This window comes from Eurosta solidaginis, chromosome 1 (assembly GCF_040869045.1).
Source record: "Eurosta solidaginis isolate ZX-2024a chromosome 1, ASM4086904v1, whole genome shotgun sequence".
Taxonomy (NCBI): Eukaryota; Metazoa; Arthropoda; class Insecta; order Diptera; family Tephritidae; genus Eurosta; species Eurosta solidaginis.
The window spans coordinates 386,087,990-386,106,495 of NC_090319.1; the positions used below are offsets into that span (position 1 = coordinate 386,087,990).

The 18,506-nt window shown below is 36.2% G+C and overlaps 1 protein-coding gene across 8 annotated transcripts in view; it reads right to left on the reverse strand.

Moving 5' to 3' along the window:
• Positions 1–18,506, reverse strand: part of LOC137238420 (eukaryotic translation initiation factor 4 gamma 3-like) — an 82,410-nt gene that overhangs the window by 28,161 nt on the left and 35,743 nt on the right. For 4 of the 8 annotated variants that reach the window (XM_067763357.1, XM_067763359.1, XM_067763362.1 and 1 more), the window contains 6 exons: positions 18,163–18,398; positions 16,301–16,487; positions 15,905–16,220; positions 15,728–15,840; positions 11,788–11,977; positions 3,261–3,672 (listed from right to left, as the gene is read on the reverse strand). In XM_067763357.1, coding sequence (XP_067619458.1) covers positions 3,261–3,672; positions 11,788–11,977; positions 15,728–15,840; positions 15,905–16,220; positions 16,301–16,487; positions 18,163–18,349 — 1,405 coding nt within the window. In that variant the 5' untranslated portion in view covers positions 18,350–18,398. Of the gene's footprint in view, positions 1–3,260; positions 3,673–8,995; positions 9,275–11,787; positions 11,978–15,727; positions 15,841–15,904; positions 16,221–16,300; positions 16,488–18,162; positions 18,399–18,506 lie in introns of those variants that run through there. The other 4 variants (XM_067763358.1, XM_067763360.1, XM_067763363.1 and 1 more) reach the window with 4 other exon arrangements.

The window sequence follows — 18,506 nt, forward strand, 5'->3', positions numbered from 1 at the left end:
AGAAAAATTTTAGGTCGGACAAAAATTGGTAGCAAAGGAAAGCTAGCGGCAAAAATTCAATTTAACTTTGTTTATTATTGAACACATTACATGAAATGACAAAATTTAAATGAATTCTCTTTATTGTACTTATACAAATTTCCGGAGCTTAGATTTCCCTTTCATAAGGCGATTGGCATGGGTTTTCTTCGCGGTATCTGTTGCTCTCTGCCAATTACTAAAGAACGGTACCGCGTGTACATTATATAATATAGTTAAAAAAAACTTAGTGCGATTAACCGCCACTTCTCTTCCAATTTGCGTTAATTAGTAATTACGTTGAATTGCTCGTTCCCGTCATATATCATAATGTACGAAACTAGTAGTACGATCAGGTATGTTATAATCCCAAAACCATGTTTTACGTGATGACGATCATGTTACGAATCCATACCAGTCTTATGCTCGTTTCTCTGTTTGCACATGAGTTTGGGTTCAGACATTCATAGGCATTATCAAACCAATTCTAAACAAAAATTCGTGCGAGTTTTTCCCTTCTCCCATTCCTCGTATTCTAAATAAAAATTCCTTGTGAGTTTTTTCACTTTTCCCTTTCCTTCTATTCTGAACCATGTTCGAAAATGCGGAAACCGGTTATGGGAGAAAAGTAGGTATTGTGAATGTGAGTGAGATTTCTCTGTCATTTCTTAGGAGTTGTTTCACTTGTTAAATTAAATGGAATGCATCAAAATAGTTAAAGAAAATTGGTTCTTTTAAGAAAGAACACTTATTTGTACAAATTTGTGCTAAAATATGTACATTGTACCACAATATTCTTTATTTTAAGTCGAAAAGTATATCATAAGCAACGGAAGAGCTCTTGGTATATTTGATGCAGCCATCCAGAAATTGCGCAAGGATTTTTTAAGAAGGCTTAAATAGATTTTGGCATATGACGAAACACGAATTCAATTCGACTTGGCCACCAGAAAATTTGTTTGCTGAATGGAAGCAGGCAACTCCGGCGGATTTGTGTTATCCCGCCGTCTTCTTATGCTCCTCTGTTGATGTGGCTGTGGCAACAATTCATTACTCATTTCAGTGAATACCACATGAAATGCAATACTGTGCATTGTATATATATTATTTCTTAATTTCAAACAAAATTTGCAAGAATAATTAAAATTTAAAATTTTTTAAACAAAATAAGAAATGCGCAACGAAATTTCAATTGACAAAACAGCTGACTTCGAAAATTTGAAATTCCTATTCCCCAATTATTGTTCTACCCAGGAGAAAAGAATTGGAGGAATTTTTCCGCGGGAATAAAAAAATCCGCGAGAACAAAATTCCCAGGGGAATATTTAGAATTGGGCTGTATATGTTTAAAGGTAAATGTCATAAAATGATTTTACTTAAAGTCATGTAGTGTTGTAGAGCATTCCTTTTATTTTCGATACAAATGAGGCGATATGTGCTAATCATACCTCAACTGTTATGGCCCTACCACCATGTTTTGCCTTTTTATAGTCCTTTAAAGGAAGTGTTCGATGTTGAAGGATCCTGGCTTTGATTTGATCTTGCCAAATAAAAACTTTCCACTTGCTCCCTACACAATCTGATTGGACCAAATATATACCTGCTTATTGGCATATGCTATGGTCCCATATTCTGGTTTGAGGTTATGTCAGATGCTTTACAGCATATTAGTATTTTGAGTAAAAATCTACTGTGATTCGAAAGAGTTTCTTGTATCGCTTAGCTGGATGTCTAGGCAGGACAACTATGCAAAACTTACGTTAAAACGGAATGTGTAATGGTTCACAATTGCAATTACTTGGATATGCTGATGGCATTGATATCATCGGCCTAAACACCCGCGCTGTTAGTTCTGCTTACTCCAAACTGGAAAAAGAAGCGGTAAAGATGAGTTTGATGGTGAATGAGGTCAAAACGAAGTACCTGCTGTCATCCAGCAAAGAGTCAGCGCATACGCGCGTGGCAACCACGCTACTGTTGGCAGCCATAATTTCGAAATAGTGAGACTTCGTTTATTTGGGAACCAGCATCAACACTAGCAACAACATCAGCACTGAAATCCAGCGAAGAATCAATCTTGCCAATAAATGCTACTTTGGACTAGGTAGGCAATTGAAAAGTAAAGTCCTCTCTCGGCGAACAAAAATCATACTCTACAAGTCACGTATCGTACCCGTCCTGCTACATGGGGCAGAAGCATGGACCATGACAACAGCAGACGAAGCGGCTTTGGGAGTTTTCGAGAGAAAAGTTCTTCGAAAGATTTATGGACCTCTTTTAATGATGAGCTGTACGAGCTATACGCAGACATCAACATAGTCCAGCGAATTAAAACGTAGCGGCTGCGCTGGCTAGGCCATATTATGCGAATGAAAGATGATGCTCCGGCCAAGAAAGTGTTTCTATCGGAACCCGCCTATGGAAGCAGAGGTAGAGGGCGGCCCCACTCCGTTGGAAGGACCAGGTGGAAAACGATTTAAACTCCCGTGGTGTGACCAATTGGCGCCGGTTGGCGGAGCGAAGGAGCGACTGGCGCGCCTTGTTGGACGGCCATAACCGTTTAGATGGTTAAGCGCCAATTAAGTAAGTAAGTAAGTAAGTAATGGTTCACATGGTACATCATGGAATATTGAGGTTGACCGTCAAAATTATTGGCAGTTGATTTTATAGACTTTATGAAAAAAGTATGGTTTTCGCAGATAGACATCCCAGCAATAAAGAGTAATTTGGAAACCAGCGTTCCTTATTCCTCACAAGTCCTAAAACGATAAGTGGATACGAAGCCAAGGCATTGTTTAGCAGCTAGCGAAAATAAATGATATTCGAAAATATTTTGAGCTAAAGAGAAAAAAGGATACTTCTATGCATTTTGGATTTTTGGGAACTTCATGTATCAAATTATTCCATATATGTTTCCTCAACCTATTAAAATACCGTGCCTACTAATCCAAACATTTTATATGATTTTAGTAGTGCCTGCTCAATTTCATAGAGCATCACTGAATAACTCCTACTCTCTATGATTGATCACGTATAGAAATGAGTAAGCAATGGTAGAAAGAGGACGTACATGGATCTTGATGAGTGATATTAAACATTTGTCCAGACACTCGCTTTATGCTTTGTGGAAAACAAACCAACACACACAACAATGTTTCATGATTAGCATACGCGCGATTATTTAAGTACACACACATATAGTAGGTAAGTTATGTATGTATGCACGTGTGCGTGTGACCTACCTGTTGCTGCACCTTGCACTTGTTGTTTTATAGTTCCAATTATTTTATCGCTCTTAGCCTCCCTTTGCAAACTATAGCCTACAATACTATCGCTGAATGTTGCTGCACCACCGGTCATCACATCGTCCGACTGATTATAAATAAGTTTAGTTGGTAATGGCGGAGGAAGTGGGGGTGGTGGTGGTGGTGCTGTTGCCGCTTTTATTATTAATGGTTCAGTTTGTGAAGAGATTGTTAAACGGTTTGTTGTCGTTATATTAGCGTTATTTTTGTATTTCTCTAATTCGATTTCGGCATGCTCGGCACGTGCAATCGCTTTACGTAATTCTTCTTCCAATATTTCCACTTTTAATTTAAAAGTGTTTAGTTCATCGTTAGTATTTTTTTGTATAGCCGCATCCATAAGAGTTTTCTACAATAACGGGGGTGGAAAATTAGTAGAAAAGAAAATATAAAATACAGTTAAAGATGAGTTATGAGCAGCGTGGTATACATCAGCCAAAAACAAGTTATGCAAGAAAGTTAAAAGCAAAGTTAAAGCAATAAAACGATACCAAAGAATAATAATAAATACATTCATACATACATACAATTAAAGAGACGCTAAACATAATTTAGAAAGCAATGGAAGACATTTACCCGGATACTTACAACTAGATGCTACTAAAATGATGTTATAGTTCTTTAATTTATATATTATGCAGTACTGAAATAAGCAGGGACCCATTTCAAAAGTTACTTTTCATTCCTGATTCAAAAATTCCTGGTCTACAAAACAGACATTTCAAAATCTTAGAGGTCACACGGGTCCCCATAACCGTCTTGTGACGAATCATGCGTTCTTTTTTAATTTTTTTTTATATTTAAGAAAAAGGGGCAATATAACTTGCTAAGCAATGACTGTCACTTTTTCGTCCAGATCATAATAGTTAAACTAAGAAAATATATTCTTGTCAAACATAAAAGTCCAACTCAAATTTTGATCAAACTATTAAAACCATAAATATATTGTTCTTAATTTCGATATAGAGCAAAGCGGTAGATGGTACAGTAAGGGTTACTTCCAGTTTAGAGCATCACAATGCGCCATTGATGGCCTAAGTGTCGGGCTGGTATGAAACTTCTAGGCCCAGTATTTTTTCCCCTACCTAACCTAATGTGGTGGGAAGGTAGCGTGTTCCGCCTACCACACCGAAGATCTTGGCTTCACGCCCTGGGCAAAAGCAACATCAACATTTTTTTCAATTAGAAGAAAATTTTTCTAACGGAGTCGCCCCTCGGCAGTGTTTGGCTAGCACTCCGAGTGTACTTCTGCCATGAAAAGCTATCTGTGAAAACTAAACTGCTTTGCATATGCCGTTCGGAGTCGGCATAAATCAAGCAGGTCCCGTCCCGCCAATTTGTAAGAATAATTTAAAAAAGGAGCACGACGCAAATTGGAAGAAAAGCTCGTCCAAAAATCTTTTCGGAGGTTAGCGCGCCTTACATTTATTTTTTCATTTAACCAATGTCAAGAATTTAAGTTATGTGAAGCCCTTTACCGTTGCTAATGGGAGTTTAGCAAATGGTGGTTTGCGTTTCGGAAACAAAACATTTCTTAAAAATATATAAAGTACAAAGTATTTATGCTTTGCTTTTATAAATTGATTTTAATGGCCTTTTATCAGGCAGCGCCGAAACATTTATAGCAAACGTGAACAGAAACATTTTGTGGACTTGAAGGGTTTGTGCTGCGCAACCCTCTGCTAGCGCAAATTATAGCTGCCCAATCCCAATCGTTAAAATCAACTACACATCGTGAACATTGTTTATTTAGCAGGCGAGGCTGAGGCGACCTCACGGAAGCAGCGGGGATTGTTCAATGTGGTAATATTAAACTGTCGGGCTGTACCTTAATGGAAAGTACGGGAACATCAACATCGACAAAACCAGGGACGTAACCGGTTTACAACCGGATAACCGTTTTTTTTTTTGTGATAAATAACTCAATCATTAACCGAACTGAAATCGTCTACAAATATTTGACCAGGACCGAAAAGCGAACCACTTTTCGAAATGTTTATTCGAATGGTTCATCCAATAAATTGATAGTTTTTGTTCGTTTGTTTGCTTACTATTAAGCATTATCAAATTGTTTACCTCTTGGCACTATGAATCTTGTCAAAACTCTGGTTTTTCAGTTTGGTCGTTAAATAAACTTATGGTAACACTCCAGACTCATTCAGTCTATGTGAGGTTCTCATGGACCGGCCAGTTCAACCTAACCTAACCTTATCTAGGGTAACATGTGACCAAGTCCAAAAATAGACCATTAATAGATAAAATATAATCATATAAATATTGATATACATATTAAACTACTGGAATAACTACACAGATCAAGTGTGTACTGAATAGGCCCAAATTATTTTAGGTGCTCGTTCAACCCGGATTGCAGGCGAGACAGAGCGTTTTCCCCCAAAAAATTTAGCTTTTGAACCTGAGTAGAAATATTGATGAAGGGTTGATACAACTTTTTCAGTTTATATTCAGAAAGTTTAAATTCATATTCAGAAAATTACAATTAATATTCGGAAGGTTACAATGAAGAAGGTAAAGAATTGCCCTTTGATATTCAGAAAACTTCATTGTAGGAAATTTAAATAAAAAAGAACGTAAATACACATATAAAATATTTATAATAAATATCATTGGAGCTGCTGTTAACGAGTATTCCAATGGACTATGTAGCGAGTGTACTGCGTCTGGGATAATATTCCTCAATGTTGAACCCAGTCCCAATCCATCTCCTTCTCCGTCTCCCTCTCTCTATGCGAAAACGGCAAAATTGGAAAGACTTTAAATGACACTGTTTCCGACGGTGGACCGCCTTGCCCTTCACAATTGTTAAGGATCTGCATCCATTTCTAACTACTCATTGTCTAACAATCCATTCAATACAAGATATAAAAAGATACTTTAAAATTTTTTCAATATGAAATTGAAATTGTGAATATGAAGTTACACTTTTTATACCTTTCATGAAAATGAAATGGTATATTAACTTTCGCACGAATCTTAAAATTGTAAGTCCTTAAAGGAAGATAGATAGACCCATCATCAAGTATACCAAAATAATCAGGATGAAGAGCTGAGTTGATTTAGCCATGTCCGTCTGTCCGTCTGTCTGTTTGTATGCAAACTAGTCCCTAAATTTTCGAGATATCTTGATAAAATTTGGTGAGCGGGTGTATTTAGGTGTCCGATTAGACATTTGTCGTAACCGGCCGGATCGGACCACTATAGCATATATCCTCCATACAACCGATTTTTGAGAAAGAGGATTTTTGTCATATCTTCAATTTATCAGATTGAAGCTTCAAACTTCACCATATGCTTTCGTATATTGCACATATTGTTGTATGAAAAAATCATAGAGATCGGTCGTATATACATATAGTACTATTACTACTATAATATAGTACTATTACTATATGTATGCTGAATAAAAATTAGCAAAATCGCATGACGAGCACGCCGACTTAAAAAAAAATTTTTTTTTAAGTCAAATTTTAACAAAAAATTTAATATCTTTACAGTATATAAGTAAATTATGCCAAAATTCGAATCCAGTAATGATATGGTGCAATAAAATACAAAAATGAAAGAAAATTTCAAAATGGGCGTGGCTCCGCCCTTTTTCATTTAATTTGTCTGGGATACTTTTAATGCCATAAGTCGAACAAAAATTTACCAATCCTTGTGAAATTTGGTAGGGGCTTAGATTCTAGGACGATAACTGTTTTCTGTGAAAAAGGGCGAAACCGGTTGAAGCCACGCCCAGTTTTTATACACAGTCGACCGTCTGTCCTTCCGCTCGGCCGTTAACACGATAACTTGAGCAAAAATCGATATATCTTTACTAAACTCAGTTCACGTACTTATCTGAATTCACTTTGTATTGGTATAAAAAATGGCCGAAATCCGACTATGACCACGCCCACTTTTTCCATATCGAAAATTACGAAAAATGAAAAAAAATGCCATAATTCTATACCAAATACGAAAAAAGGGATGAAACATGGTAATTGGATTAGTTTATTGACGCAAAATATAACTTTAGAAAAAAACTGTAAAATGGGTATGACACCTACCATATTAAGTAGAATGAAATGAAAAAGTTCTGCAGGGCGAAATAAAAAACCCTTGAAATCTTGGCAGGAATACTGTTCGTGGTATTATATATATAAATAAATTAGCGGTATCCAACAGATGATGTTCTGAGTCACCCTGGCTCACATTTTGGTCGATATCTGGAAAACGCCTTCACATATACAACTACCACCACTCCCTCTTAAAACCCTCATTAATACCTTTAATTTGATATCCATATCATACAAACACATTCTAGAGTCACAACAACAACAGAGTCACCCCTGGTCCACCTTTATGACGATATCTCGAAAAGGCGTCCACCTATAGAACTAAGCCCACGCCCTTTTAAAATACTCATTAACACCTTTCATTTGATACCCATATCGTACAAACAAATTCTAGAGTCACCCCTGGTGCATCTTTATGGCGATATCTCGAAAAGGCGTCCACCTATAGAACTTAGGCCCACGCCCTTTTAAAATACTCATTAACACCTTTCATTTGATACCCATATCGTACAAACAAATTCTAGAGTCAACCGTGATCCACCTTTATGGCGATATCCCTAAATGGCGTCCACCTATAGAACTATGGCCCACTCCCTCATAAAATATTCTTTAATACCTTTCATTTGATACCTGTGTCATACAAACACATTCCGGCGTTACCCTCGGTTCATTTTCTTACATGGTTATTTTCCCTTATGTTGTCACCATAGCTCTCAACTGAGTATGTAATGTTCGGTTACACCCGAACTTAACCTTCCTTACTTGTTTTATTTTATATTTATCTTAAAAATCGTTTAGGTATGTACATCTCTTCACTATATATTATTTTACACAGCCGATTATATGGAGATTACGAATGGGATAAGATTATTGTTCAGCCCCATTCAAGAAAGGTATGAAGTTTTCGGCACAGCCGAAGACAGTCCCGTTCTTACTTTTTTGAATACAAATTGAAAGTTTCTGAAAACTGAAAAGGGTGTAAAAGAAAATTGTATCATTCATCCCTCGGTTTGAACAGATCAAATATTTCACCCGGTCACGAGGAGTCTCCTTATCGCTACAAGAAACTAGGTGACCTAAACATAGCATCGTTCACACATTTCTCGACAGATTTGGAAGTTATAAAAAATTATCTATCTTGACATATTTTTTAGCAATAAATACAAAACAGTTTTTTTTCAAAGGCCACTTAGCAAGAAGGAAAAAATATGTGTCAGAAAGCTAAAGTTTTTTTCTTTTACACCATCATAATTTGGCCCTTTCTGAACCAATTCACAAACCATTTTATATCTTTCAGAGACGAAACGGCTTCTTGAAGTTGTATATTTAGCAATACCAAAGCTGTATTTGATGTAGCGCAGTGTAATTCATAAGCCTTAAAATGGTGAAATTTCTTGAGCTTTTCTTTAATGTAGAAATGTAGCATTTCTTGCCAACAGCATGCATGCGTTTAGGCTTTCAAGCTGTAAAACGATGTAATGGCACTTTTTATATTATTTCGATAGCAAGCCAGCAAATTGTGTTAATGCACATAAAACATAACAATTTCCGCGAAGCATCTTTGAATGTCATCTTTATTTAGCTTACTCGACATTTTGCACGGTAAATGCATATTTGTTGTATACATAGTTATTGTTTGATTAGAAAATGTTGAGATTCACCGCCACCAAAAATAAAAATCGGTCCTCCAATATATGCATATATAAGCACATGTACTCGTATATTTGGCCGCATGTATGAAGTTGTGGGTTTAGTTTTTGTGATATTTATATTTATGTACGTAGATAAGACGTATTTGTGCCAAACTCATATTTAAGAACTCCTGAAAATGTTTTGTAAAGGCCTAAAAAAGCCTGAGGCTCTTGTAAAACCCTAAATACAACAATATTGCAACAAAAAAGAAATTACTCAGTACTCAGTTGTAACAAAACAGCGGAAGTGACTTTTACGAAACAGTAACATATACTTTATAAAAAAGGACCCAAATGCAAAAATGCATAAAATATCTTAAAGCCCCGTCACATAAGCAGTTTTTCATATGGATGCGATTAACCCAATCGTATGCGTTTTGAGTAGATTGCACGTATTTTTATGGAGAACGGTAGATCGCGCGACACCGGCGCCACTTGCCACTTTTGTTGCATGCAAAGCGTACGAAGAAGAATTTGACATTTGCTTTGGCTTTGAAATTATGCAAAGTGAAATTATTTTTCCCACTCGTTGGTAACTTTTCCAACATTTTTCGCAATTAAAAACTGCAATATAACCAATGCAAACGACACAAACTATGTATTTTTGTTGTATTGGGAGAATGTTTATAACAGTGATGCGCGCAATTTTGTATGTGAATGGGCAAGGCGAAAAAAAACTTCAATTGCCAAGTCTAAAGTTCCTTCATATTTACAAACGTAACATCTTGTTTGATTGTGGCGATGTTACTGGAATGCATACGCTGGTGTTTTGGGGTATGCTTTTTTGTGCGGCAACATTGGGTTTTCATTATCTAGATAATTTGTAGATACGGCAACAGCTGGATTTTCTTTACGCAACAAACATGGAAAAAAATATTCTCCAGCGAAATATATATCTAGTTTCGGAGATGATATTTATTTATTTATTCATTTATTTAGAAGGGTCTCCAAATGATCTTGAAATAGTCCAATCATAATTTAATTATTCTTAAACCATATAGTTCTCGAGTTGATATCCAACTTCATTCTCCAATCACTATCCAACCGTTGAGAAACTTTGTAAAATTATAAGTTTTCGAATTGATCTCCAGCGTCATTCATATTTTCCAATTATTATCGTAATTTTGAGGGATTTTGAGAAATTTGCAGCTATCGAATGAATATTCAACACATTTCTCCAGTTGATAATCCAATGTAGGATATCGAATTGAGGTGGAGCTGAAAAAAAATCCACAGCTTTTTATTGTGAGAAATAAATACCTGCTTGATAGCAATAATGAAGCGTAATTAATCAAAAATAAATTACATAGGCGGCCGAGTTGGTGTGATGGTAGGGTGCTCCGCCTACCACATCGAAGATACTGGGTTCAAGCCCGGGCAAAGCAACATCAAAATTTTTATTAACAAGGTTTTTTAATTAGTAGAAAATTTTTCTAAGCGGGGTCGCCCCTCGGCAGTGTTTGGCAAGCACTCCGAGAGTATTTCTGCCATGAAAAGCTCTCAGTGAAAACTTATCTGTCTTGCAGATGCCGTTTGGAGTCGGCATAAAACAAGTAGGTCCCGTCCCGCCAATTTGTAGGAAAAATTAAAAGGAGCACGAGGAAAATTGGAAGAGAAGCACGGCCTAAAATCTCTTCGAATGTTATCGCGCTTCACATTTATTTATTTTTTTAATTATATATATTTCATTTTATTTTCGTGAAAATACTGTAGTATGGAATCTTACATTTGGGTCCAGTTAGAGAACCACAAGTTGTTAATTAAAATTTACCAACTTAATAGTATTTTTCGTTTTACAAAAAATTCCTACTTTAGCTGAGTACGCTATGATTCTCGAGTTGAGCCACTGTTTCGAAACAACTCTTGAGATTTTAGAAGTATGCCTAGTTATCAACATAAGCTCTAATGGTACTCAAGCCCAAATGCTTGTTGGGTATAGTCGACGCCATTTCGAACGAACGCAAATCTCCGATAGGTTAACTGGAGTTTAACCCCGCCAGATCGGCCGCTTAAGCTCAGCTTAAACTTCAGTTAAAGTAGACTGAAAAACTGCAGAATAAGTTTAAGCGTAGTTTAACTGACAAACGTGAGTTGAACTTGTACTGAAAAAGCGGGCCTTATTCATTTATTTTTTTTTTGCTGGCGATTTTGTGTTTGTGGATTAATTTTTGGGAACTTTAGATATCCCGTAAATATCAATAGTTATGGTTGTTTAATTGTTTAATTAATAACATCGGTACACAAAATATAAAAAGTGGTTCGACAATGTTAACTTAGCAATGTGCTGAATTCGTATTTGAAGTCCTTTTAGCCCGAAAACCCACGAAATTTCGGATGTGTTCGGTTAGATTCGCATTCAGCGGGCCGAAGTACAAAGTTATTTTTTTTTTTTGAAGTGTGCAAAATTATTTAAAAAGTCCCTTTCCGTTAAATTTAAGGATAATTATTTCATTTGGCAGTTGGCTCAACTCGCCGTTCAGAGAACACATTTTCTATCACTCAACTGGCGGAATTATGTTTGTAACGTATCAACAAAAATAGTACCCACTGACTCTGATAAATGTAAACACTACTTTTGTTTTGTGTGTCAGTGTATTTCTTTTCATTGTAGTGTCAACACATTTACTAAACGACTCCGATCAGAATATGCACATGAACCTTGAACTAAAGAACATAATATCGCTACTAACTTACCATTTCAACAATACGCTCATTGTGATCGCGATTTTGACTTTCAACCTCCTCTTTTATTTGTTCAAACTCCTCATTGGCTTTGACGGTTGTTGGCGAAGTACTGATTGCTGGCTGTCCATCAGTTAAATCACGCGCTTTTGCATTTAACTCATCGTTGCGTTGCTTTAATTTTATGAGTGCAGCTTCCATTCTTTTTAATAATATAAGGAAAAATATATATAACATACTCAATAACATAAGTTGACAATACATTTGAAATATTATTATCTAAAAACAGTTTACCGATTTCTAATTGAGTGGGTCGGAAGGTTCAAAGCAAGTCGGGCTAGTATAAAAGATTTTTGAAGTACGATTTACGGTTTCTGAGGTACATTCGACTATTCTGTGGTAAAATCTAAAATTTGGGAGTTGCAATTAATTCAATACCCTCTATCAACAAAAACCCAATTTTTCAGGAAAAACCCGTTTTGGCAGCTATTTTGTAAATTGCTAACAATATGAAGTCCCTAATGGATGATAAAGATCCCGTTGTGTATTCAAACCAGTTTTTTTATTCCAAAATCAGCTAATTTTAGTTTATAAGTCAGATAGAGATTTTTGCTATTCGAATGGAAATTATTTCTATCAAAAATTTTGTTGATAGAGGTTATTACATTTTTGGATAAAGCGTTAATGATGAACCATGTTTTGAGAATGATGCCTTGTAATAGTGGGCAAAGTGCTAGAGTTCCATATCGAAAGCCATAATGTTGGTTATCAAGGCAGGTATTATCAAAAACGTTAACCGCGGAGAGGCAGACGGACGGATCTGGCGCAATCAATATATTTTTCGAATAATTTTTGAAAAGAAATTTTATTGCTGATAGAGAAATTTTCAAAATGAGAATTAATACCGCTTGAGCTAAGGTTTAAAAATGGCCTTAATGACATATATGAAAGGGGAGTTACAGATCATTTCATCATCTAAAACTCATTTTCGTTAAAATTATTGATTGAGGGTATTGAATATAGGCCGACGATGTATGTTTATAGCTTTAAAAGAACACTTGAAAAAGATGTATTGATTTCACATACTTATTTTCTCAGAATTTGACAGCTCTGGTGTATAAAAGAGCTAATTCGACTTGCACAGGCAAGAAAAAATTGAAAATCGGTAAACTATTTGTAGATAAAACAGCGTTTAAGCAATCCTTATATATATATATACATATATATTAAAAAAAAAAAAAAATTAGGAGGTCAGCAAATGTGTTAAAAGATTTAAACGTGTTTAACAAGGCGAATGTATATAAGGTTAAAGATACACGAATTTAACCCAATTCATCGTACAAACAAATGTTAAATCAAATGTTAACTAGCGCTGTTTTCGTCTAACCGACATCATTCTGGTCCAAATTTTGCGGGAAAAATCACAAGAATAAGCAATCAGCCCCAAAAAGTTAAGAGGAATTCTTTAATAACTGGGGGTAGTTCTCTAATCTCCGATTTCGGCGCATGAATAAAAAAATACTGGAGGAACATAGCTTTCAATGTGTTTCTTTAATGTGTTTCTCCAAATGTAAATTGATTTTGTTCTAGTTCAATCATTCTCTACTCCAGTTTACCTTAGTTATCTAACGTATCAACAAGTAAGGAAGGCTAAGTTCTGGTGTAACCGAACATTACATACTCAGCTGAGAGCTTTGGAGACAAAATAAGGAAAAATCACCATGTAGGAAAATGAACCTAGGGTAACCATGGAATTTGTTTGTATGACATGGGTATCAAATGAAAGGTATTAGTGTTTTAAAAGGGAGTGGGCCTTAGTTCTATAGGTGGACACCTTTTAGAGATATCGCTATAAGGTGGACCAGGGGTGACTCTAGAACGTGTTTGTACGATATGGGTATCAAATGAAGGGTGTTAATGAGTATGTTAAAAGGAATGGGCCTTAGTTCTATAGATGAACGCCTTTTCGATATATCGCAATAAAGGTGGGCCAGGGGTGACTCTATAATGTGTTTGTACGATATGGGTATCAAATTAAAGGTATTACTGAGGGTTTTAAAAGGGAGTGGCCTTTAGTTGTATATGTGAAGGCGTTTTCGAGATATCGACCAAAATGTGGATCAGGGTAACCCAGAACACCATTTGTCGGGTACCGCTAATTTATTTATATATGTAATACGACGAACAGCATTCCTGCCATGATTCCAAGGGCTTTTGATTCGCCCTGCAGAACTTTTACATTTTCTTCTACTTAAGATGGTAGGTGCCACACCCATTTTACAAAGTTTTTTCTAAAGTTATATTTTGAATCAAAAAACCAATCCAATCACCATGTTTCATCCCTTTTTTCGTATTTGGTATAGAGTTATGGCATTTTTTAAATTTTTCGAAAATTTCGATATCGAAAAAGTGGGCGTGGTCATAGTCTGATTTCGCCCCTTTTCAATACCAAGATAAAATGAGTTCATATAAGTACATGAACAAAGTTTAGTAAAGATATATCGATTTTTGCTCAAGTTATCGTGTTAACGGCCGAGCGGAAGGACAAACGGTCAACGGTATATAAAAACTGGGCGTGGCTTCAAACCGATTTCGCCCTTTTCACGGAAAACAGTTATAGTCATAGAATCTACGCCCTTACCAAATTTCACAAGGATTGGTAAATTTTTGTTCGACTTATGGCATTAAAAGTATTCTAGAAAAATTAAATGAAAAAGGGCGAAGCCACGTCCATTTTGGAATTTTCTTTTATATTTGTATTTTGTTGAACCATATCATTACTTGAGTTGAATGTTGACATAATTTACTTATATACTGTAAAGATATTAAATTTTTTGTTAAAATTTGACTTTTTTTTAAAGGTGGGCGTGCTTGTCATCCGATTTTGCTAATTTTTATTTAGGACACATATAGTAATAGGAGTAACGTTCGTGTCAAATTTCATCATGATATCTTCAACGACTGCCAAATTACAGCTTGCAAAACTTTTAAATTACCTTCTTTTAAAAGTGGGCGGTGCCACGCCCATTGTCCAAAATTATACTAATTTTCTATTCTGCGTCATAAGGTCAACCCACCTATCAAGTTTCATCACTTTATCCGTCCTTGGTAATGAATTATCGCAGTTTTTCTGTTTTTCGAAATTTTCGATATCGAAAAAGTGGGCGTGGTTATAGTCCGATTACGTTCATTTTAAATAGCGATCTGAGATGAATGGCCAGGAACGTACATACCAAATTTCATCAAGATACCTCAAAATTTACTAAAGTTATCGTGGTTACGGACGGACGGACGGACGGACATGGCTAAATGAATTTATTTTTTCGCCCAGATCATTTTGATATATAGAAGCCTATATCTATCTCCATTATTTTATGTCGTTACAGGGTACCGTTATGCGAACAAAATTAATATACTCTGTGAGCTCTGCTCAGCTGAGTATAAAAATTCCTCAACGTTGGAGACTGTGTTTGCTGGCACCTTGCATTGATTTCGCCTTGGTGTGTAATTTGATAACCAATACGAATTCAGTACAGAGCAAAGGCATGCCATCAGCTGATTGTTTATTCTTGCGATTTTCCTGGAAAAACATGGACGTTAGTAAAATGAAACAACGCAAATTTCTTTTGGCTTGACATTCTGCTTTAGAGGCGAATTGAGTCTGAATTCGCTTTGCTATCACCTAGTATAGATTCGCCTTAGTTTATAGTTAGTGACAAGATTTATATCACGGCGAATCCATACCAGGTGGGGGCCAAAGCGAATTCAACCAATTCGTCGTGCAGAAGAATGTCAAGCCAAAAGAAAAATTTCATTGATTTCGATTAACTGACATATTGGAGTACAAGGCGTTGTATGGAAAATAATCAAGAAGAAGCAATCAGCTGTTGGGTTAACAACACCTGGTACTGAATTCGCTTTGCTATAGATATATTTGTATCTTTTGCTGTACTTTTTGCTTGTTTCAACGCTCTCCTTCATATTTTCCGTTAAAAGTTTAGCGACTTTCGTCAAATTTGTATTCTCGGTGCGCAAAGTTTCATTTTCCTCCTCCAGATGATGTTGCTGTAAAAATTTGATAAATTTTATCGTTTGTTATGCTTTTAAACTCTCATAATAACAAACTTACATTTTCCAAAAACTCAGCTATTTTTTCATTGGCTTCATATAACTGCAATTCTACTACATTCATTGAATTCTTCAGCGTTTGAAATTCGTCGACTAAACGTTCAACCAAATCGCTCGTTATAGGCAGTGTTGCTGTGGGCTCCACATCGACAATGCTTTCCATTTCACTACTATTCAATGTGGGTATAATTTTAAGTAATTTGGTACTTAAACTTGCCGATGCAACGGGCCCCGAGCTGACATCTACTGCATGTGATGATGGCGTTGCTGTAGCGCGCTTTTGTTTTTCGTGAAGTTTTTGTAGCTCTTGCTCCAAGCTGAAATATAATGATGGTAAGTATATACATTTTTCTTGAAGTGTATTAAATACTGAAGAATATAGCATTTTGTATATTACCTATTTATCTTCTCGATTTTTATTGTATGTGACTTGTCCAGGGCATTACGTTCTGTGATTATTTTATCGAATTTATTGGTAAGCTCCATGATTTGTGTCTCGTTTTCTAAATGTTGTGCTTTCAAAACATCCAGTTCATTAAGTATTTTGGTCTTATCTTCATCTAGTTCTTTTTGTGCTTTTTTGCCTGTGATAGACGTAAAAAAAAAACGTTTAATGCGGACGTGGAAAGCTTCAGCGAGGTTGCGGAAAGTTCTATCTAAGGGAGGTATAATCCAGGGACTGTTGAAGAAAGATAATGGGGCATGGTCACGTAGCAGTGAAGTGTCCCTTGATACCTCTCTCTCCATACATTCCCCATGCGGAGATGATGCAGAAGAGAAAGAAAATAACATTCAAACTTCAAATACTGAGCAAACAGTACCAGTATTACTGGAAAACTCAAAATGGAATACAACGATTGTAGAGTGGTTCGAAACATTTTTTTTGCGTTGAATTAAACTGAATGATGGTCCGCACTCTTGGAGAACGGTTAACGTTCTCTTCATACCAAATTCATGCCTCAGTCATTTGCACCCTAACGACTGCACGTCCATTAGTTTAAAATCTTTCCTACTCAAAACCGTTCAACAGTTAATATATGTGTATATAAAATCGAATATGAACGAAACTTATTCTCTTCAGCGCAACTCGTGTTTACCAAAGGCAAGTCAGAAGACACTGAACGGATGCTATAATGAGAGAAAGCCTTGGAATACAAAGAGTACATCAGTTGCCGTCTCGAAACGAGCAATTATGACAGTCTTCAACTCCATTGAAGTGCATCTATCCATAACAAATTGAATCAGCTGCGAGCTGAGCTGCAGAACGATCACTATGCAATGGGATTTATATTCGGCCAAAAACACAGTAAAAAGGGGCACACAGCAGGTCGGGTTATTAGCACTTTTACTGAGGACGTGAATGTCAGTCACGGGAGAAATAAACAGGAGACATGACTTAAATATCATAAATCGTGTATTTCATACGTTATTAGACTATTGAAGTTTCTCCCATCTCTAAAAAAGAAGATTTGAGGCTGAGGACGGGGGTACTTCAGGCGTCATTCTTATAATCCAGGAAGTGCGTCTTTAAGGAAGAAATCGTTAAGCACGTTCGGTGTTCGTGAACTGCGCTCGCGAGAATAGGGCCCGGAGCCTTTCTAGGTACAGCAGAGTTATCAGATGTCTAAATAGCAACTTAAGTCGATCCTTTAAAACTTTTAGTAGTTGAAAAGCACGGAATTACTCTTTAACATGAGCCCTAGTACTTAATTCTATTTTTCCGTTTGGACGTCAATCAAAGTCTGGTAATGGCTAAGTGGATAGGGGCATTTGCCTTAACACCAGTATGAATGCGGGTGCCGAAGTTCAGCATCCTAAAAGTAAAATTCAGACACATGTCCTAGTAACCATCGCGATGTTCAAATTTAGTAATTTTTCTCTAATATCAATAACGAAAATTGAAGGCCACCCAATCAAAGTGGTGCACCAACTAAGCAGAACGCATTGCCGAAATGTTTCTGTTGCGCAGCGCCAACGTGACGACTATAATAACAATTTGGCGCAATATACGTTTGGAAAGTTTAGGCCGCGGTTCTTTTCCAATTTGCGTTGGTCTACTTTTAATTTTTTGTTATTTTTATTGCTAACGCTATTTTCTAAGTCATATATATTTTTGCTGAGAAGCTTTTTCAGGCACAAATATCCTCGGAGGGCACATTGCTTCGTTCCCTATTCTCGTAATGATTTCACTTCAAAATTTAACCGTCACTTAATTTCAAAATTTTAATACACATGGTATTTCTTTTTTTAATTGCTTACCATCTTCTATTTCGACTTTCAAGGCTTTGTTCTCCTCCTTCAATGCAATATTGTCTTCCAAAAGAGTAAAAAGATCTGTTTCCGGATCTTGCTCATTATAGTCAGGGTCACGTACACGGCTACGACTGCGTGTTTTACCTTCTTGAGTACGAAAACGTGCCACAGGTATTCGCCCACGTCGCTCCATTTTCAAGCTTGCTTTGAGGTTCAAGTTCTATACTGTCAACAAAGAAAAACTAAATATTTTGAAAAATTAATAATTAATAAATTTATTAGAGTGGATAGATAAGGCAGGAAATACATACAAAGCTTTAACACATTGCTTCACTTTGAAGCTTTGCGTG